This window comes from Dromiciops gliroides, chromosome 1 (assembly GCF_019393635.1).
Source record: "Dromiciops gliroides isolate mDroGli1 chromosome 1, mDroGli1.pri, whole genome shotgun sequence".
Classification (NCBI taxonomy): Eukaryota; Metazoa; Chordata; class Mammalia; order Microbiotheria; family Microbiotheriidae; genus Dromiciops; species Dromiciops gliroides.
The window spans coordinates 254,017,477-254,040,665 of record NC_057861.1 but is presented as its reverse complement, the minus strand read 5'-3'; the positions used below and the strand labels follow the sequence as shown (position 1 = coordinate 254,040,665).

General features: G+C 36.8%; 1 protein-coding gene across 2 annotated transcripts in view; it reads right to left on the bottom strand.

Annotated features, from left to right (window-relative positions):
• The window catches only part of SPIDR (scaffold protein involved in DNA repair), a 591,441-nt gene that overhangs the window by 368,303 nt on the left and 199,949 nt on the right, over positions 1-23,189 (bottom strand). For both annotated transcript variants that reach the window (XM_043963245.1, XM_043963251.1), the window contains exon 8: positions 18,267-18,486. In XM_043963245.1, coding sequence (XP_043819180.1) covers positions 18,267-18,486 — 220 coding nt within the window. The remainder of the gene's footprint in view (positions 1-18,266; positions 18,487-23,189) is intronic.

Genomic DNA, 23,189 nt, shown 5'->3' with positions numbered 1-23,189 from the left:
CAAATCCAGCTTAGACACTTGACACTTAACTAGCTGTGTGACCCTGGGCAAGTCACTTAACCCTCATTGCCCTGGGAAAAAAGAAAAAATATAAAGTAAATATGAAATTGTTAGATGAGTCAAGATAAAGACAGTCTTTCTGTTTTGGAGGTATTAAGTTCAAGATGTCTCTAAGACATCTAGTTTGAACTGCCCAATGAGCACAGAGGTGTTGTGAAGCTTAGATGAGATAACAGATATATAGAACCTTGCAAACCTTAAAGTGTCACATAAATGCCAGTTTTATTGTTGTTGTTATGAGTGTTGTTATTATTATTAGCTTTAGGTTATCTACAAATAAAAATATCTGGAAGACCATGCCATTTATAGGAAATTCCTACAGTCCAATGATGACTTGATTCATCAAGTCTTCTACTGAACTCCTACTGAACTAAAACAATCGAGAGAGCAATACAGGAGTGTGCTGGTAAATATTTAACAATCAAGCTTTCTAAAGGGAAAAAAATATGCATATACAATTGTAAGTGACTACTATAGATTATCTTTTGGGGGGGGGGGCAGGGCAATGAGGGTTAAGTGATTTGCCCATGGTCACACAGCTAGGAAGTGTCAAATGTTTGAGGCCACATTTGAACTCAGGTTCTCCTGAATCCAGGGCCAATGCTTTATCCACTGCACCACTTAGCTGTCCCCTAAAATTATTTTTACAGTGATTTTACAAAGATGAGAAATCAAGTGTATGAGCCAGTAGTTTCTTAGACTTTTTTTTTCAATTGGGGGTGGAGTGGAGAATATGGGTGGGTAAAAGCAATGTCCATAATCCTTTTTAATTTTAATTTTTAATTCATGAAATGACAAAGCTTTTCCATAACATAGTAGAACATACAAAAAAGATGATTGCAGATGAAACTACAAATGTATACATAACTTGCTATTCTTTTTACAATTATCATGTAGCTCTTTTTTTTCCTTTTCTTTCTTCCCTCATTCTACCCCACTCTAAGAGATGGCTACTATCAGACACAAATGTGTAAAATCATTCTATACATACTTCTATTTATCAGTTTTTTCTCTGGATGAAGACAGTCATTGTTTAAATTTTTGTGAAATTTTTTCCTCTCTAAAGAGTCTTGAATGATGATGTCAGAGTAACTTCAAAATCCTCTCACATCCAGTATGAATTCCATCTGTGTACATTTGATCTGGTACAGTCACTCTCCCTAACTTTATATTATTTTTAACTGCCATTACCACTTTCTCACACAGCACACTGGAAGTTAAGATGGTTGACTTTTAATGTGGCAGTTTCAATATCAATGATGGTGAAAATGTCATTATTAAAACACCTAACATATTGGTTCCATTTTGTCTCTTCTCCCTCCATCATCTTTAAACACTCTTAGGATGATCTTACTTGTGTCACTTAAAATCCATGAATTCATAGAACAGCAGCAACCTAAAGCAAGAAAAAAATCCTCCTCTCCTCAAGCCAGGCATGTCGAAAATGGTCTCCTACTCTAAGAAGATGAGAAGTGAAACAGTTTGTCATTTTTGGGAAAACAATCAAGCAATTCTTCCTCATTTGGAGCACATAAGGAATAAATGTCTGGCATTTTCTTCTCTGCAATTCAGGCAAAATGGATTATACCATAAATATAAATAATCCCATGAGTCCATATTAGACAAAGGAATCTAAAATGTCTAAAATATTTCTGAAATTTCAGGACTTGAAGAAAGATATAATCTCAGCAATCTTTTTCTTTCATTGTAAGCATTTCCTTTCATTTGTAATTCACAATTTAGAGACATCTGACACTTTAATGATTACTATATTTAAAAGAAGCTTGTGAATAACTTATTTTCAACTGTCATAGGTATTATTTTCTTCTCCTTACACAGAGATAAACTGTATAAAAATGTAGATATCTAGAGGAAGAAAATATGTACAATGGTTAATATGAATCTTTGCTGAAACAAAATGTCATGTGTTCATCTTACTGAAGGCAGGTATAAGAAAAATGTAAAAATGCCAAAGGAAACAAAATGATCAAAACAGAAAAATATTTCTATCTTCCAGCCATTAGAATGGATATTTACTGTGGTAGAGAATGATTTTCAACCTTGTATCTATAACACTACCTGTTTCAGCAAAAGGTTTTGCATTTTTTGTTTACACTCCTTAGGTTAAATGCTTGTACTCTTGTAAAAATAATTTTTTCTTAATGTTGGCATATGCAATCCAACCTCTTATTTTCATCAGGAAAGCGTCATGCTTTTAATAAGCCATTTTTCTTTCCTATAAACTCTCATTAAAATCAACATAAGTGGATGCATGACTGTAAGCAGGTATCAGATTTTGATCATAAGAAGTTAATGACAGGGTATTTTCTATGAATTGTCAAATTACCTTCTTTTCTTAGGTTTTTTTTTAAATACTTTTTTTAAATTATATGTAAAATTTTAAATAATTAAAAAAAATTTTAGTTCCAAATTCTCTCCCTCCCCATTGAGAAGGCAAGCAATTTAATATGTTAAACATGTGCAGTCATGCAAAACATATTTCCGTATTAATTAGGTTGCAAAAAAAAACTCCAGAGACCAACCCTTCCCCCTCCCCCCCCCCAAAAAAGTGTGCTAAGATCTGCATTCAGACTCCATCAGTTCTTTCTCTAGATGTGGATAGTGTTTTTCATTATGAGTCCTTTGGAATTGTCTTGGATTGTCTTTCATTGCTGAGAATAGCTAAGTCATTCACAGTTGATTACTGTACAATATTGCTGGTACTGTGTACAATGTTCTCCTGGTTCTGCTCATTTCACTTTACATAAGCCCATGTCCTTCCATTTTCCTACTTTCAAAATCACTAGAACTATACCATCTGAATGCACGTATACACTAAGAGACAGACCTCATTTTTATTCATCCAATTCAACAAATACCTATTAAACAGTTGTGCACACAGCACTATGCTAGGCCCTAGGGAAAATATAATTATAAATAAGACATAATCCTCATCTTTGTTGATATTGCAATATATCAAATTGTAAGTAACTATATTAAACATATGCTAATAACTATTATCAAAGAGCAGAATGTTATACTTCATAAATGAAGTTAAAAAGTGATACTCTGTGGGGCATGAGGAAGGTAAGTTTAATTCTAACTCAAAGGCAGATGGCTACAATGGAAAGGCTATTAGATATAAAGTCGGAGGACCAAGATTAATTCATATCTAAGTATATTCTCACTAATGGATGGTAAGAAGGTAAGACAACAAATATTTATTAAATGCTTTCTTTGCTTTAGATACTGTGGTAAATACTGAGGATATAAACACAAACAAATAGAAAGACACTGCTTTCCCTCAAGGAATTTACTTCTAAGGGGGCAAGACAATACCCCAAAGGGGGCTGAAGCCACAGGAAGAGCCCATATGAAGGCAAAATGCCAAAGTCCTGAGAGGCAGAAGCAGATCCCAGAGGGAAATTAAGCATGGGCCTATCCCAAAATGGAGAACCAGAAAAAACTCACCAATGAGAGAGGGGGACTGCTCAAGCTGAGGGATATTTTAGGGTGAGAAAACCCCAAGCATAAAGGGAAGTTCCAGGATAAAAAGGAAACTGAGGTATGATTGCCAAGTTTTGAGAGGCAGAGTCAGAGGCAGGAGGGAAATTAAGCATGGTTTTTTTTGGATCCATCCCCAAAACGGAGGAACATAGTTTTAAAGCTTGAGGGAAACTTAGGGGTTCTTTAGTCCAATCCTCTCATTTTACAGATGAGGAAACTGAGTCTCAGAGATCTGTGACTTTCCCAGGGTCACAAAACTAATGTGAGAAGATTTGAACTTAAACCCTCCTGGTTCTAAACCAAACACTCCAGCTACTATACAAAGTTGACACTCTCAAGAACTCTGCTTACAGTATTAAAAGTTTATAAAAATAAGTCCATCTCGTTCTATCATAATGACCAAATGCTACTCTAAAATATGTGGAAAAATTTCTACTCTACCAGGGTCTTATACAGTTCAGGGTAATTTAAGGATTAAAGAAGCCATTTTTTCTATGGCTTTCTTTCATTTGTTGATTTAACTTAAACCTCAACCTTATTTTAACATAGCATTTTATATTGAATTTCCTTTGTTTTTGAACTGTGGTATAATTCCACAAATAAATTATATCTTAAAAACAGAAAGCTCATAATTTAAATAACACCTCTATTTCCAGATACTTTTTATAACTTGCTCATGCTTTAATAACAACTTTTTTTTTTTTAAGGAGAAAAGCCAAAGTTTTGGCTGTTTTGTCCTTAGGTAATAAGGTTCGACTGAAACCCTTTGGGGGCACTTATTGTCCACTTAAACTTCTCTCAAACAACCCATAGAGATTTATTATCACTATACTTCCTAATAGAGATAACTTAAAAGTCTTCTTATTGTAAATGTTCTGATAAAAACATAATAATCCAATATATTTTCTTTGAAGACTGGGACTTCCACTAAAGTTTCATTCCAATCATGGCACAAAGGGTCCAGGACCCTAGTAAGTCTTCAGATTTATCAACAGAAGTGGGTCCTGAGAGAAATGATTATTTCTCTTTCATATTAATAATGAATTATTGAGATAGGAGCAGGATGTTTTCAGAAGCCTGTAGTAGGTTCTTCAGTCTCTGAAGGACATTGTAGACAATGAGATTGGATTAACCTTCTAAACAACCTTGTTCAGACTCCACAGTTGGGGAAATCACATTGTTCTTCACTCAGGTCTGGGTGGAGGTAAATTCTTTGAATAAACTAAGGCTGGAGGTGATTTGGAAGTAAATGACATGATCAAAGCCATGTTCCCTAGCCCTTCATTAGAATAGGTCCACCTCTTATTATAATATTCATTCTATGTCATTACCTGTAAACCAACCAGAGTTAATTGCCACACCCAAGAACACCCACCCTTCTACAGGCAATTGGTTCCATGAGGGGGTGGGCATTTGAGAGTATCACTGACCCTCTTACTAATAATATGGCAGCATTACTAATAAAAGGATTAATTAGCCAGAAACAATGTCCCTCAAACTTTTTAAATGTCACAGTTCTACCAAGGTAGAAAGACGTGTTTCACACATCTTCTCGTTATTGTTCAGTCATTTCAGTCCTGTCTGGCCCTTCATGACCCTATTTGGGGTTTTCTTGGCAGAGATCCTGGAGGGGTTGACCATTTCCTTCTCCAGCTCATTCAACAGATGAGGAAGTGAGGTAGATCGGATTAAGTGATTTGCCCAGGGTCACATAGCTAGTCTGGTCTCAGGCCAGATTTGATCTCAGAAAGATGAGTCTTCCTGACTTCAGCCTCACTACTCTATCTACTTTTCCACCTAGCTGCCCACGCATCTGGTTAACAAATATTTAGATCAGCAAAGCTCACTGACAGAAAAGTGCCAAAAGAAAATCTTTGTCTATAAATTGGTGACTAAGTGATAGGGGCTGATTTTTGGCTATAAACTCTACTTTAAAAAAAAGAAAAGAAAAGAAAAGGTTGTGATCTACAGCAGTCACTCACATAAATTGAAAGAATTCATCTACTAAAGTACTAAAATTACATGAGTACAAAAGAATTTCAAGTTGGATGAGTTGGTGGTGTAGTGAATAAAGTGCTGGTTTTGGAGCCTGGAAGATCTTATTTCAAATGTGGCCTCAGACACTTTCTAGCTGTTGTGACCCTGGGCAAGTCACTGAACCTGTCTGCCTCACTTCCTCATCTGTAAAATGAGCTGGAAAAGGAAATGGCAAACCCCTCCAGGATCTCTGCCAAGAAAACTCCGAATAGGGTCATGAAGAGCCAGACAAGACTGAAATGACTGAACAATAACAAGAAGAAGATGTGTGAAACAAGTCTTTCTACCTGGGTAGAACTGTGACATTTAAATGTAAAATGAGGATAACAATAGCACCTACTTACCAGGGTTGTTGTGAGGATAAAATGAACTCATATTTGCAAATTGCTTTGCAAACCATAAAGCAGCATAAAATTGCAAGCTCTTATTATCATATTATTATTAATAATAACATAATTGAAGGAGTTGAATAGTATGGGTTGGTCCTTATGATTGTATCAATACTCCTAAAACCAGGTCATAAAAAGGAGCTGATAAAATAATTCCGGCTCCAATAAGTATAACAACCAATTAAGTCCCCTCTTCTTGCCATAACCTAACACAGGATAAATAATCCTTAAGTCTTGCAAAGTTCGGGGCAGCTAGGTGGCCTAGTGGATAAAGCACTGGCCCTGGATTCAAGAGGACCTGAGTTCAAATCTGACCTCGGACACTTGACACTAGCTGTGTGACCCTGGGCAAGTCACTTAAACTTCACTGTCCAACAAAATAATAATAATACTCAAAGTCTTGCAAAGTTCTTTTCCTCCCACTTTTTAAGATATCTGCTTCCTATCCCAGGGTCAAATTGCCAAAATATTCCTTTTGACTCAATTTAAATGTAGAACTACTACAGAACTTTCCCTTTTAAAAGGTGCTGACTATTCTATACACCAACTGTATAATACAAGTAATGTTACTATCATAATCCTAGGCAAGTCACTTACAAAATCTAAATGCTTCAACCTCACTACTAGCCAAAGGGAGGTAACATTTTGTTCCACAGAGATTTAATAAGATTTATTAGATAAGGTCCACAATTAACTTCAAAGTTCTCAGGAGAAAAGGCTACAATTCATAAAATAGAGTTTTATTGTTATTATTGCTGTTACTTAAATATAAAAAGGAGGCATTTTAAAGCCATTGTTTTTGTAAACTGTCCCTCTTTTTAAAAGAACAATTTAGATGAACACAACACTACTCTGGGAGGGAAAGAGGAGATGGCCTAAGGGAAGGAAATACTTACTGTTCTATGCCAAGTTCCCAATTTAATGTCGTTTTGAAGAATCTAGTCCTCAGTTTTTAAGAGGGAGAAAGATCTATTTTTAAGTGACATCCAGACTAATTTCATTCAACATTTGGGCAAAGACAAAGAATTCTGAATTAAAGTGCAGACATGTCCCAATTCCAAATCATTAAGATAATTTAGGAAACACAAGAGCTGGAAAATGAAGAGGGGATATACTAGTTCTGATATCACCCAATCTGACCGGCATCTTTATAAATTCCTTTCTTGTTCTTCCATCTCTTTAGAAGTATTTATAAATAAAATGCAATTTAAAAAAAAATACTGACTTGAAATAGAAGACTCATTAAATTCCACCTCTGAAGGTTGTTACCTGCATGACTTTAGACAAGAGGAAGGGGAAAGGAAAAAACAACACAGTCAGTCCTTGCCTTTTGAGAAGTACATAAATTAATGGGGAAATATAACAGGTATAATGATAACGATGATGCAAGGTAGAACATGATAAGGGCAAGGAAAAAATCCAATGTATGATGAGATGATTTGAGGAAGAAATAAACACTTTAAACTAGGGATATGTAAAGGTAAGTTTTCACACAGGAGACAGTAGTACCTATGCTGGGTTTTATGGAAGACAATAACTTTCAACAAATAAAGATGAAAATGTCATGGGGCGCAGAGCACCCCAGAATTTCTCTGGGGCACACCGAGGAATCTTCTCCTTGAGAAACTAAACCAGAGGACAGATAAGGCCTAGAGGAACCAAATCGGACTGAGCTAGCTTGGGATTCCTATCCTTCATTCCAGTCTCCCTTATCCTGGGGAGATAAGTTTGGGTGTGGCTTCGGCCTTTGTGTTCTGAGGAGGGATCCATAGCCACCCCTCACCCAATTCCTTTAGTCACTACCAGTGGGGGATGGTCCTCCACTGCTCACCCAATTCCCCCAGCTACCACCAGTGGGGGATGGTCCTCTCTCACTAAAGGAACTTTTCACCGGCAGATGGTCCACCCCCATCAGTCATCTATAAAAGTACCTTCCGGTCTCCTGTTCGAGGAGATTTGGTGCCTCTGAGCCATGTGCTTTATGCCAAATCTCCCCATGAAAAGTCTAAGGATTTCTTTCATGGTTTCCCTCCCCCCACCCTTCCCTTCCCTTGCTCCTAAATAAACTACTACCTTATTCTAACTACGTTTTGTGTGCAAGAGGGTGTAATTCTTTAAAGAGGAATTCCTAAGAACCCCAACCCCAACCCGTACAGATTTCCCCCATATCAAAAACAAAGTGGATTGTAGTCTTGACAGCCACTGTGAATGTAGAACTTTTGAAAGAGAGGGCAGGATGAGACTGAGGAATAGCAGTTCAACTGGAATGTACAGTACATAAAGGGGAATAGGACAATATATATATGGAAAAATGGATTGAAGCCTGACTATAGCAAGTCCTAAGTGCCTGACTGAGTATTTTGTCCAAAGAGAAATGGAGATCCACCGAAAGCTTCCAAGAAGGAGAGTGATATTATCCGAACTGTACCTTAGGAAGATCATTTTCACAGCTTTGTGAGTTATGGATAAGAGAAGAGAGAAGTAAACAAACAAATAAAAAAAGAAAGAAAAGAAACTATTAGGCAGCAAGGTGGTGACCCCAGGGCCTGGAGTCAAGAAGACCTGACTTCAAATCTGGTCTCAGACACTTACTATCTGCACGACCCTGGGCAAGTCACTTAAGTTCTGTTTGCTTCAGTTTCCTCTTCTGTAAAATGTGGATAATAATAGCACCTTTGTGTTGTTGACAGATATAGTAAAGGTAGAAAGAGGGCTATATTTGGCATTGAGATTAGCAGATGAAGAGAGATGATGAGTTCCACTTGCAACACATTAAGTTTGAGAAGACATCTGGTGGAGATTCTAGGAGGCCTTTGAGTTTGGGAAGCTGGAGCTCAGGGGAAAAATTAAGGCTAAATGTATACATTTGTGAATCATCCACAAAGAGATAACTGAGACCCTGGAAATAATTGGAGTTACTGGGTGGAGGGGGGGAAAGGGTTTACACAGAGAAGAGGGTTGAAGACAGTCATGGAGGACCTCCACACTTGTGAGATAAAGAAGGAAAATGAAACAATTACAAGGAAACTAATATCACCGAAGCAGAGGATGATGAAGGTTTAAGAATAAGAGGGTGGTCAACATCAAGAAAATGTTACGGAAAGGTAAAATGAGATTGCAACAGAGAAAGGGACACTGGACATCGCAATGAAATGTTGGTTACTAGAAGACTTGGAGAAATCTTATTCAACACGGTTGTAGGGATAGAAGCCAAATTGTATGGAGTTTCTGGAGTGAGTGGGTGATGAAACAGAGAAAGTAAAGGAATGCTCTTCATTTCTTAGAAATTTAACAGTGGAGGAGAAAAATGACGATGTTTAATTGGATGGCCTAGTCAAGGGAAAGGATTTCTGTTTTAGAAAAGGGGAAACCTGGACATATTTTCTATAGGCAGAGAAGGAGGAACTAGTAGAGGACCAAGTAGGAAACTCTATAGCTATAAACAAAATTCATCAAGTTGACACGGCCCCGTGGTTTTCAATGAATGTTCTTGGTGAGAACTCGGAGAGAAAAAAAAAAAGAGTGCTAGGATCATTGAACAACACAGATTCATCTACTTTGTGCATCTTTTTTTGCTTAAGAGTCTTATTTAAGAAATTTGTTTAAAGAAACACAAAAAAAGGATAGTATAAAGTTTTTGCTGAATATTTAAAAAATTAATTCCTTTCTAAATAGTATCAGTCTAACTTGACACTTACTAGCTGTATGACCCTGGGCAAGTCACTTAACTCTCATTGCCCTGCCCAAAAAAAAACAACAACAAAAATAGTATCAGTCTAGCAAAACAGTCCTGTAATACTAAGAAACTTTTCCTATCCTAAGTTCTCCTTAGGGCAATTCCTTTAAACAATTTATCTTTTTTTTTTTTTTTTGTAGGGGTATGGGGGTTAAGTGACTTGCCGAGGGTCACACAGCTAGTAAGTGCCAAATGTCTGAGGCCAGATTTGAACTCAGGTACTCCTGAATCCAGGGCCGATGCTTTTTCCACTGCGCCACTTAGCTGCCCCCAAACAATTTATCTTTAAAAAAAAATATTTTAAAGCATTTAAATGGAATCATAATTCCTACAAGAACCTGAAGAATTAAAGTCAACAATCAACAAGCATTTATTAAACACTTACTAAGGTTCAGGCAGATAGCATTTATTAAGTGCCTATGTGCCTGGTAATTTACTGTTACCTATTCTTCCGAACAGTACATAAAAGAAAAGAGGCAGCCCCTTAAGAAGCAGTAATACTGTCTGTGTGGGGGAAAAAAGTCTCGAATGGAGCTAAAAGTTGACACCTGTTAAGAAACCATTATGAGGCTTTCTGCTATGATAAGAATATCTGAATACCAGCTGTCAGGTATGCTTTTCAGTCAATGACTACCTCCCTTTAATTTGAACTAACTAACATTGTCAATTGATCCTTCAGAGAATACTTGGAACTCTTGCCCCCTCAATACTGTGGACTCCAGATAAAATGAAATATGCTTTCCATGATTGAGGGTTTGTTTTTTTTTTAAGTGAGGCAATTGGGGTTAAGTGACTTGCCCAGGGTCACACAGCTAGTAGTGTTAAGTGTCTGAAGCCGGATTTGAACTCAGGTACTTCTGACTCCAGGGCCGGTGCTCTATCCACTGCGCCACCTAGCTGTCCCCCATGACTGAGTTTTACCTTAATCTACACCATAGTAGATTTCAGATTTAAAAAAAAAAAAAAGGCCTAGAAAATAGAACAGCCAGGAAAACAGAAGCTCCTTATTTTTAGTCTTTTAAAAGTCTATGTTATCTTAACTGACTATATTTTAATCCAGTTGATCCAAGTTAATCCAGTTGATTTCAAGTTCAATTTATCCCTTCCTTTAAAAAAAAAAGAAAAAGCTAGAAGTAGGAAAAAGCAACAAAGGTAGTGGAGAATATGAAAATTGTCATAAAAATAATAATACAAGCTTTTAGATAACACCTTTCCCAAACACTTTACAAGTATTTCACTTGATCCTCACAACCACCCTTGGAAGTGGCTGTTCTTATTATCCTCATTTTACAGATGAAGAAGCTGAGACAGTCAGAAGTAAAATGACTTTCCCAGGGTCACAGAGCAAGTGTCTGAGGTAGGAATTGAATTCTGATTTTCCTGATTCCAGGTCCAGTGTTTTGTCTGCTGTGATATCTGGCTACCTGTAAAGAGGACACACAAGGGCTGATTCAAGTATTTGAAGCCCAAGGAAGAGAATACATAGGAGGATATAACTGTGGTCTTTGGATATTCGAAGAGTTGCCTTGTGAAAGACAGTCTATGTATACAGTGTGCCTCCAGGGAAAAGAATCAAGAGCAAATAGAACATAAATATGAACTTTCTAGTAATCAGAGCTGCTAAAAATAGGATGCATTTAAGCTAAAGCTATATGATCATGTGTCACCCAGGGATATCATAGAGAGAATTCCTACATTGAGTAGGATATTAGAGTTTGGAACTTTAAAGTACTTCCTACCTCTAAAATTCCGTGACTCTAGGAGGTAATTGGGGTGGGGGGAGAAGGGATGCCAATGAAAAACTAACTGAATATTATAAAAAAATCAGTGCTTATTCCTACTTTCATAAAGACAGAATTTCTATTCTTATGGAAATTATTACCCCACAGTTTAAATCATTCTAGGAATGGTAACTATAGCAAAAAAAAAAAAGAGAGAGAGAGAGAGAAATTAAAGGTATAAACACTCAGAAGGAGGAAAAAAGTTTCTATTTGTAGATATAATTGCTTACTTAGAAAACTGCAGGGAATCAGTAAAGAAACTGAGGTGATTAATAACTTCAGTAAAATGGCAAGATACAAAATAAATTCACAAAATCAGTGACATTTCTACATAGTATTAATGAAAAACCAGGAGAAAATGATAAAGAGAAACTTCATTCAGAATGACTACAAAGTCTGTTATTAATCTACCAAAAGACACTTGATACAATAAATACAAGCGTAAAATACTTTTTACAAAAATAAAAAGAAAACATTTGGAGATTCATTGTACATGGCTAGACTCTATCAATAATAACTGATTATAATAATGACTATTAATAAAAATGACTATACTACCTAAATTTAATTGCCAAAGGTTTACTTTATAAATTATACAAAATTCATTTGGAAGAACAAAGTCAAGAAATTCAAGGGAAAATATAAAAAAAAAAAGGAATAGCATAGGATTAATGAATTTCAACTCTACTATAAAGCAGTATAAACCAAACCATTTAGTATTGGTTTAAAAAATGCAAACGTAAATTAGTGAAGCAGACTAGATAAGCAAGATCCAGAAGAGATCAAACACAATTGTAGCCAAGTGTTTTATGAACATATAAACAAAAACTTCTAAGAAAACTAATAGACAGTTTGGCAGAAATTAGGATCAGATCAACCTTTATACCACATACCACAATAAGCTCCAAATGGGTACAAAACCTAAATATAAAAAGCCAAATCATTTTTAAAAATTATGGACAAGATATTCTTTTCATAGATGTGGCAAGTGGAAGAAATTTGGGGGGTGGAGAACTGGGGGGAAGGGGACTTGGTCTCTCTGTCTCACCTAGGATAGAAGTTCAGCAGTGACTCATGGGCCCAAATCCACCAGAAATCTGTTCAAAAGCTTTGACCTGCTCCATTCTCAATCTGGTCCAGTTTCCCCTCCCAAGGAAACCTACTGGCTTCCCACTCCCAGAGGCTCACCATAATGGAATCAGACAGTGCAAACACCCAGTAGGCTTTAGCCCTACAAAGGCTTCATCTTCAGAAAACTCAGTAGTACTATCAGTCCCAGCCTTCGAGGAAGAATTCCTAACTAAACAAGGCATAGTAATGATAATACAGAACAAAATTTTAAAGTATCAACTAAATAACAATTAAATGCCTTTGGCACATAGAAAATCCATATTGCTGGAAATTATAAAGTGGGGGAAAATCTTTTGAATTAAATATCTACAATAAGTCTGATATATAAGATATATACAGAACTGGCTCTGTATATAAGTCGAAGATCCATTCTCCAGGGGTCAAAGGCATTGAAAAAACAGTGCTCTGATAAACAGTTTGAGAGAATACAAATAAATAGTCAACAATTAGAAAAGACTTCCCTAAATGGTAAAAAAAAATATGCAAAGAAACTCTGAGATTTTATCTAACATCTATCCTATTGGCAAAAATGAGAAAAAATGGAGACAATCAATGTAGGAAAGGGTGTGGGAAGATAAATACACTAACACATGCTTTGTGGAGCTATGAAATGGTCCAGAGTCACTTTGTTGTTTTTTTATTTTTGTTTTGTTTTGTTTTGTTTTGGCAGGGCAATGAGGGTTAAGTGACTTGCCCAGGGTCACACAGCTAGTAAGTGTCAAATATTTGAGCCCGGATTTGAACTCAGGTCCTCCTGAATCCAGAGCCTGTGTTTTAACCACTGTGCCACCTAGCTTCCCCCAGAGTCACTTTGGAAAACAATTCTGAATTTAAAAAAAAAAATGACTGAAGTATTCATAGACTTTGGCCCAAGAATCCCACTTCTGAACAAATGTCTCAAGTAAGACAATGATAGAAAGAAAGATGCTGTAGATCGGAAAAGAGCAGCATTTATAGCAAAACTAAACCTGAAAACAAACAAAAAAGACTGAAAATAAAATGGGTGTCCACTGATTTGGCAGTGGCTAACCAAATTCTTATGTACAAATGTTATCAAATAATATTAGGCCAAAAAAATTATGAACATGAGAAATATAAAGAGAAATGGAAAGACTTGTATGCCGTGATACAGAGCGAAGAAAGTAGAACCGAAATAATAATATTTACAATAACTTATAATGTACATGATAAAAACTGGGTGAATTATAGTGAAAAATTCTGTTTCTGAAAACATGCTAAAGAAACATATTGTCTTCCTTTAAGTGGAGAGGCAGGGTTCTCAAATATGAAACATGGTATATGCTGTCAGATGTAGTCACTGTGTTGGTTGGCTTTCATAAAATGTTTTTCTTTCTTATAAAGGATTTAATGATTGTTACTGGGGGTTGTAACGATTGGAATAACGCCACCTGCTGGATACTTACTGTAGAGGAGTTCTGCCCATGAAGGGAAGGTCTTTGAGGGCAAGACCAGGAGTCAGGAAGTGACGCGGGCTAGTAGGAGGAGGAAGGAAGAGACTGGCGCTCAGTCTCGCTCTCTTTCCTCTGGACTCTGGTGGAGAGCGGAGCTAGAAATGTGCTCTCCCTTTAATAGATAGGAATCTAGGCCTTTCTCTCTCTCTTTACCAAATTCTTGTTTTCCTTAATAAACGCTTAAAGGTCTAACTCTTGCTAAAGCTTATAATTTATTGGCGACCACTCATTAGATATTTTAGACAGACTAGCTAGAATTTTAACCCTTAACAGATGGCTGACCACGAAGAGGAAAGCTAAACCTCAGTCTTCTGATCTTCTGGTTGGGTAAGAAATTTCCCCTCCCTCTCCCTTTAAACTGCTAAGTACTGGTGCACTGGCTGTGTTTTCCCTTTAAAATTTTTCGAATGGACCTTTTAAACTCCCTAATTACCCTATTTTTGATTTTAGTCTGTTTAACCAGACAAATGGGAGATAAGATCATGTTAATGCTTTGTTTTTCTGGATTTTCTATTTTTCTTTTTATTTTTGTTAAAAGAGCCAGCAACTTACTCACACAAGGAAATATCTCTCCCTTTCCCAACCATGCTTTTTCAGAGGAACCTGAAGAGATTCCTGCAGCTTTTCCCAGTTCTAACAGTAATTGTTGCTTTAATTTTGCATGCCTGGAGGCAATGACCCACCCTCTAGAAGCTTTTAATCCCCTAGCACCTGGAGGCAAAGTGGGGGAAGAGGAATCCAGGCCTGAGTTCAAAATCAAGTCTGATTCAAATTGCTCTGGTCCCTCCCCTCCTCTCCAGACCCCACCCTCTACTCCTCCCATGGCCAAGCCCATTGCTTCCCGGGCCTGGGAAGTCCAGAGATCTAATGCTCATGCGCAACTTTCTCTAACTACATTTGCAGCTTCAGGCTCAGCCCTTCCCCAGCCTGGCTGTGCTTCTGAGACAACCTTAGAAAGCCCTTTAAATTCTAGATATGCTCGTTTTGTTCATAATTTTGCTAACCTGCTTTTGTCTTTAATTAGTAATATCATAAAGCATTTGTATGGTGAAAAGACTGACAGACAATATAAAGGGGTTAAAGAAGAAAAACTTAAGCTGAATAAGAATGACAACCATCAACATAGTTCAAGACTCTGCTTCTTTTGCCATGGAAGGGTATATATTTTAGAGAAATGTAGAAGTAAGCAGCAAGGTATTGATATGAGTGTTGGGGATTTTAGATATCGGAATCAAAAGTGTTCTGAATTCATTCAGAGTATTAATGTCAGTTCAGAGGTTACATAGGACTTCTATGCTATTACATATACATTTTGAAATTAATGGTATGGGTTTATTTTCGTAGAGATTTTCCTGCTTTTGAGATTGTGTTTTATACTTAGTTTTTAAAACAAGGAGAATATTTGTAAAAGCTTTTTATAGTCATGTGATCAGGTTTATATTTTGTAATACTCTTATTAATATTAAGTTCATATTCATTTAGATTTCCCTAGTTTGAATTTCATTGTCTTTTATTATTCCACGTGTATTTTCTTCTATTCATTCATCTATCTAATTTTGAAACATGGTTTTGATTTCATAATACAATGTTAATTCTAGGAGTATTGTGCTCCCATATTCTGAGTTGTTTGTTTTTGTTATTTTTTTTTCTCAACTGATTATTTGATCAAACTCTTTAAAGCATTTCCCTGGCAAATTGTTTGCCATGGCAAGTGTAAATTGATTCTAGAAGTATTATTTTTGATAAGCATATTCCAAAAAAAAAAAAGAGGGGAACATTTGTAAAAGTTGTCTTTGAGATTGTGTTGTGCTTTAATTTTTATTTAAATACGTTCAGATTTTTCAAAAAAGTAATTGTATACTAAGTAAAAAAAAGGGTATTATTTGAAATTGTTGCATAATTATATATTGTGTTCTGAGTCAAGATGTATTCACATTTTTTGCAATCATTTATTATCCTCAATTTTTAAATCCATATGAGACTTGGATTATGGGAACTTATCATTTAAGACATTAATTGCCTTTATTCTGAGTTATCAGATGCCAGTTGGCCAAGATGCCATCCAATCACAAGAGGAATACATGCAAGAGCAGACACTGAACAGTCACATGAGGGGAGACATGCATGAAGTCAAGGTATGGCCGAGGGAACGGCTTTTGACAAATGTTGAGGTTGGATTCTCTTGGTTTAATATTTTATTCTCTTTTTCCCCACAATATTGTACAGATGGCTGGAAGTATTCATCCCACCCATCTCACTTCTATACCTGGCTTCTATGCTCCCTCCTATATGCCTGATGCCATGGACATCTCAATCCCATGCATCTGATTAAGTCTGACTCAGTTTCCTCCAATATGTTAGGTGGCATGGACATATATTCCATCCACCTATTTTAAGCCTGGCATACTGCACGGACAGTACATATTGCTCAAGTGTGGGAATGCTCATATCCCATCATTTCTCTGTTCTTTTATGGTAACCCCCATAATTATCTCAGGTGTCATGATAAATACAGTGTTGAATTTGGCCTTGACACCTGTTACCAATTATATTAGATTTTTTAAATTTCTCATAGTGGCATGAGGATGATTAGGCAGATGATGCAAAAAGTGATGAAACAAAGATAAAAATTATTTTGAAAAATTAATATCACAGCAATTGTCTTCTCAATTACCCTCCATAAGGGGGGGACTATAGTAATATTATAATTTTAAAGAATGTTTCAATTTTTGTTTTATTATATGTTTCATGTGTAACAACTAAGATTCTGAATTCCCTTAGACATGTTTTTGAGAACTTTCATTGTTTGATTTGATTATTGACAAAGCTATTTTAAAGTTGTGTTAAGCTCAATTTTGTAGGAAATTTTCCTGGCTGATTACCAGTATCCACACATCAACCCCTGAAAAGACTTCCATTCCACGACTACACCTAGAGGACATCTGAGAAAAGACTTTCAGAAACTTTAAATGAACAGCTTTGTTTTGTTTTTTTTTTCTCTTTTCTTTTTCTGTTATAATATCATCTGTAATATGTATTTTCTGCAGAGGCCCTCCCTTTGCAAGACTAATGTCAAAGCGTCGGTTCATGAGGACAAAAAAAAAATCACCCCTCTGGACAAAACTTTCCTCTCTTCCTTTTCTATATTGTCGTTCACATATTATTAGTTAGCAATAGTTATTATATTCTTTTTACTGTTCCGTCAAGGAAACATTTTGTTTCTTGAGGAACAACAGGGGGGACTGTAACGATTGGAATAACGCCACCTGCTGGATACTTACTGTAGAGGAGTTCTGCCCATGAAGGGAAGGTCTTTGAGGGCAAGACCAGGAGTCAGGAAGTGACGCGGGCTAGTGGGAGGAGGAAGGAAGAGACTGGCGCTCAGTCTCGCTCTCTTTCCTCTGGACTCTGGTGGAGAGCGGAGCTAGAAATGTGCTCTCCCTTTAATAGATAGGAATCTAGGCCTTTCTCTCTCTCTTTACCAAATTCTTGTTTTCCTTAATAAACGCTTAAAGGTCTAACTCTTGCTAAAGCTTATAATTTATTGGCGACCACTCATTAGATATTTTAGACAGACTAGCTAGAATTTTAACCCTTAACAGGGTAAGGAGAGAGTGGAACAGGGCCGGGAAAAGGAATAGTGTTAAAGGGAAATTCCTTTATTAAAAACAATATGGTTATAGTAAAAGCAAAACAGTAGAACTTGCAAAAATTAATATCCCACTGTTATATATATTTGGTACTTTTAAGGAAGCTAAATTCAGAATCATGTCACAAATTCCCCGACTTACTAACGCATTTATATTAATCGATTATTGTATTATGCTACTAATGCTTTTCTTGGAATAATTAAAAAAACAAGCAAGAGCAAAGAAAAATAAAACAAAAGCAGTCAGTTCTTAAAACAACATTTTAACAGGCAGGCATCTTAATTTTTTTTCTTCCAGGCATTAATCTGCCTGCCAGAAGCACTAATAAGCCGCCAAAGACAGTTCATCATCTCTGTTACATAAAACATAAGACAAAACCTGGCTCCCTTCTGCAGGAGGCTTCTCTATAATAATATGACAAAAATGTTCCAGATAAAAATGCCAATTTTGTAGGAGACAAGAGTTACAAGCTGTAGTTACCAGAATCAACTCTTTGTACTTACCAGGGAGGGTAGATATGGATGACATCCTGTGGCCTTCCCTTCAGGTGAACTGCAGTTTCCTTCGTGAATAGGACCTTGAGTTGGGTCCCAGGGTCCAGGACAGCATCTGTAGAAGAGCTGTCAGCAGGAGACCTCTCTAACAACTCACAGATGGCGATCTGCATTGTGCATTCCTCATGCATCTCTATAATCTTTACAATCAACACTCCAGATTTTTTGCCTACAAAATGAAAAGACAGAAACAAAAAAGTTCAAGAAGATGTACTTATATAAAGAACTCCCCCTCCCTTTTTCCACCTTGAGAGAAAATATAGATAGATTACAGATATTCTACAAAGGCAAAATATGGACAATAGTCTTGTTAGCCATCAAAATATATAAACAGGCCTACATGTTGCGGATAAAAATGTGAAAAAGTAAAAAAATAAATTAATCCATTAATGTAATATAGATATATGTATGCATGTATGCATAGATAGATAGATAGATAGATAGATAGATAGATAGATAGATAGATAGATAGATAGTCATCTAGCTCTCCATAACTTGTGTTTATGGAATAGTGTAATTGTTTATTTGTTTATGGAATATGGAATATTTGTGCCCGAACTGTGGTAGGGCATTCCGAGATCGTACTGGTCTGATCAGCCACACAGTTGGATGTACTGTAACTTGACTCTAACACAGTAATGGCATGTTGGTCCTCTTCGAGAACAAAGGACAACAACCAATTATGGAACACTCACACTGTGTATTTTTCTTATTTTCCAATAAAACAGTGGTGCATGACACTTTTTAGATAGAATTTTTTCCCCATCAACTGGCTTATACATACATTTCATAGATCCTTTATATTTTCTTCCTCCAAAATAGATTTTTATGTCACTTCCCACAGAAACTATTCCAAACCTTCTCTTCTCAAACCTCCTACACTTCCCCCTCCCCATTCTCTCTAAGCTAAGGCCCTCACCTCTTACTTTATGGAGAAAATTGAGACCATTCACTGTGAACGTTCTGTCCTCCTGTTCTCCTCATCTCAAAAGCCCTCGAAAACTTCCTTACTTTCTCGTCCTTTTTTCCATACTATGATGATAAGGTAGCTCCCCCTAACCCTTGCTAAGGCTAACTCTACATCTGCCTTTGATCTCATACTCTCCCAATTTCTTTAGTAGACTCCTCTGTCAATCACACACACATACACACACACACACCCGCTTCTCTCTCTAATCTTCACCCTCTCCCTATCTGCTGGTTCTTTCCTACTGCCTTTAAATATGCTCAAGTCTCTCCATCCTGATGGGAAAAAACAAAACAAAACAAAACAAAAAATAACCTGTTAGATTTTATCATTTGGGGCTAGCTAGGTGGCTCAGTGGATAATACACCAGCCCTGGATTCAGGAGGACCTGAGTTCAAATTTAGCCTCAGACACTTGACACTTATTAGCTGTGTGACCTTGGGCAAGTCACTTAACCCTCATTGCCCCGCCAAAAAAAAAAGATTTTATCATCCCCTTCAGCCATCATCCTATATCTCTCTTCCTATTCTTAGCCAAAATCCTAGAAAAAGCTCTCTGTATTTGTTGCGTTTTCTTTTATTCTTACTGACTCTTCAACCTCCGGCAATCTAGCTTCTAACCTCATCACTCAACTGAAACTGCTCTCTTCAAAGTTACTAATGATCTCTTTGCCAAATCTGATGGTCTTTTTGCAGCTGTAATTCCTCTTAACCTCTTTGGGTATTTTATGTTGAAAAACACTTTCCTCTTAAACACTGACTTCAGTGTTTTTGTGATAATATTCTCTCTTGAATTTTGTCCTACCTGTCTAACTGTTCCTTCTCAGTCACTCTGCATCAGCTCATGTAAGACTTACTAGGTTTTTTCTGAAAGGCACCTGCTTGTCATTCCTCTTAGCACAATACTATTCCATTACATTCATATACTATGATTTGTTTAGCCATTCCCCTCAATTTTCAATTCTTTTCAACCACAAAAAGAGCTGCCATAAATATTTTTGTACAAGTAGGTCCTTCCCTCCTCCCTTTTTTTTTTTGGTGATCTCTTTGGGATATAGACCTATTATTGGTATTGCTGGATCAAAGAGAAAGCCCAGTTTCATTGCCCTTTGGGCATAGTACTAAACTGCTCTCCAGAATGCTTAGATCAGGTCAACAAGAATTTATTAGGCATCTACTATGTGCCAGGACTTTTGTTTTGGTTTTTTGTTGTTGTTGTTGTTGTTGTTTGCAGGGCAATGGGGGTTAAGTGACTTGCCCAGGGTCACACAGCTAGTAAGTGTCGAGTAGCTGAGGCCGGATTTGAACTCAGGTACTCCTGAATCCAGGGCCGGTGCTTTATCCACTGCGCCATCTAGCCTCCCCAGTGCCAGGACTTTTGGAGACACAAAGACATCAATGAAACTTCCTAAACTCAAAGAGCTTATCTTCTGTTGGAAGAGGCAACATGACGGACACACACACACACACACACACACACACACACACACACACACACACACACACACACCATGAAGTAATCTGGGAAGAGGGAGACATTAACATCTGAGGAAAAGAAACAGGAAAGGGCTTCATGCAGAAAGTGGTGGTTGAGGTGAGCTTTGAAGGAAACCTGGGGTTCTCAAAGGTGAAGGTTAGGAAAAAAATGCATTCCAGGAATGGAGATGAGACCATAGAGAAGGAAGAGGATGGCAGGTGTGAAGCCTATTTAGCTGGAATGCTGAGTGTAAGAAAGGAAGTAACATATTAAATTATTAATTGAATTAATAAATAATTATTAAATTATCATATTAAATATTAATATTAACATATTAAACTAACAACATTAGAAGTATAGGTTGGAGCCACGTTTGTGAAAGCCTTTAGAAGTCAGAGTAGTTTAATATTTGATCCTAAAGAGCCATGGTAGTTTACTGAGTTGGAGGTTGTTGACATGGTTAAGACCTTTATTAGAGGAAAACAGTTGTGTGGGGAAGTGAGAAGGTGGAAGCAGTGAAACCAATTAGAAGACAACTGAAGTAATCCAGAATAGATTGTGAGGCTCTGGATGAGGCTAGAAGCTGTGGGGGGGGGGGGGGGGAAGAGCCCCTATGAGACAAGCTGTGGCATTTGGATTGACAGGACTGACAATAAACTGCTTCCTCCAAAAGCTCCCTCTAATTTCTTCAAACTTTCACAAGAAAATGTGTGTAGAGCGCTTTACAAACCTCCATTCAGCTATTATCATTAGCTATTATTCTTAGCTATTATTATCATTAACTGTTATTCTTATTGCCATAGCATCCCTAACTTTAACCCAATCTCAGTAAATTGCACATCAAGTATTTTTAATGTGTAGAGTATGTAAAAAGGCATGTAAGCATATGTTTCATTGCTAGCCAAGATGCTTTCAGGTTTCTTTTCCCCTTTTTGCAACTGTATTTGGTATTTGTTCAGGAAATTAAAAATAATTTTAATACAAACACATATGAACTATCATCAAAAAGGTAAACCTGCCACAAGAGAAAAGAAAAGCCAATAGTACACAGAAAACATTCAAACACTGATGATGATGATGATGATGAAAAATAGGCGGCATTTTATATAGTACCTACTATGTGCAAAACTACCCCAAGCACTTTAAAATATGATTTCATTTGATCCTCACAACAGTCCTGAGAGTTGTGTTCTTATTAATTCCTCTTTACAGATGAGGATACTGAGGTTGTCAGAGGTGCAGTGAGTGCCTTACCCAGGATCATACTGATAGTCAGTCTAAGGTTGAACTTGAACTCAGAACTTCCTGACTCTAGGTACCACATTCTATCCACTGTGCCACCTAGCTGCCTCTCAGGATTATTAATTATCCACTAAAGACAATTAATAATCATTCAATGTTTAGGAATTTCTATACCATTATTGACTCCATTAACAAGGACTACTGAAAGTTAATTATCATAAGATTTATAATTAAAAAGGAAATTGGAGACATTGAGTCCAACTCCTTTATTGTAGAAATGAATAAAATGAGACCAAGAGAGATTAACCAGCCTCACTCACCAATTATTTCCAATCATCTAGTACTGTGATATGAACTTCTACCTATCTAGTAAGGATTGGTAGGGAAGTGGGGCAGCAAGGGATATAAGCATTATGTAGCGTCTGGCACACAGTAGGTGTTATATTTGATCCTCACAACAACCCTGTAAGTGATGTTATTATTCCCATTTCACAGTAAATGAAACTGAGGCAGATAGAGGTTAAGTGATTTGTGCAGGGTCACACAACTAGGAAGTGCCTAAGGCCAAATCTGAACTCAGGTTACCCTGACTCCAGGCCCAGTGCTCTATCCACTGAGCCACCTAGCTGCTCCAATATATTAATCAATATAGCACCTTACTGAATAAATATTTGTGCTGCTAAACATCATAACTACTTTGAAATTTCACTCAAAACCATAATATTAACCCTCTCAATAAATGCTAACAGGCTACCATTAAATTGAGTTCACACATAATTACTGGATAAAACCCATGAGGAAAGTCAGAAGATACAGTTTATGGTGCACGGAAACTAAATTTTGGAAAAACTTCACACCCCTATTCTGTAAGAACAAGATTTCTTTGTGTCTAAGAATTATGGTCCTCCATCAAGTCTCAAGTCATCCAGCAATCTCCAAACAGACGCATTTCCTAACCACAAGGACTCACTCACTGAACAGTAAACAATAATGCTCTCACTTCTCCATTCCACATTTTTTTTTTTTGCCTTTCACCCAGTCTAAAACATTCTTAGGGCAAAGCCACAATAATTCTAAACATGAAATGGAAATCTGAAACCAACGCTTAAAAAAAAAATCTAAACAAGTTTCACCAAACAAACTAAATGTTCATCCACAGTCCCAAGAGATTTGAGCAACTAAACCCT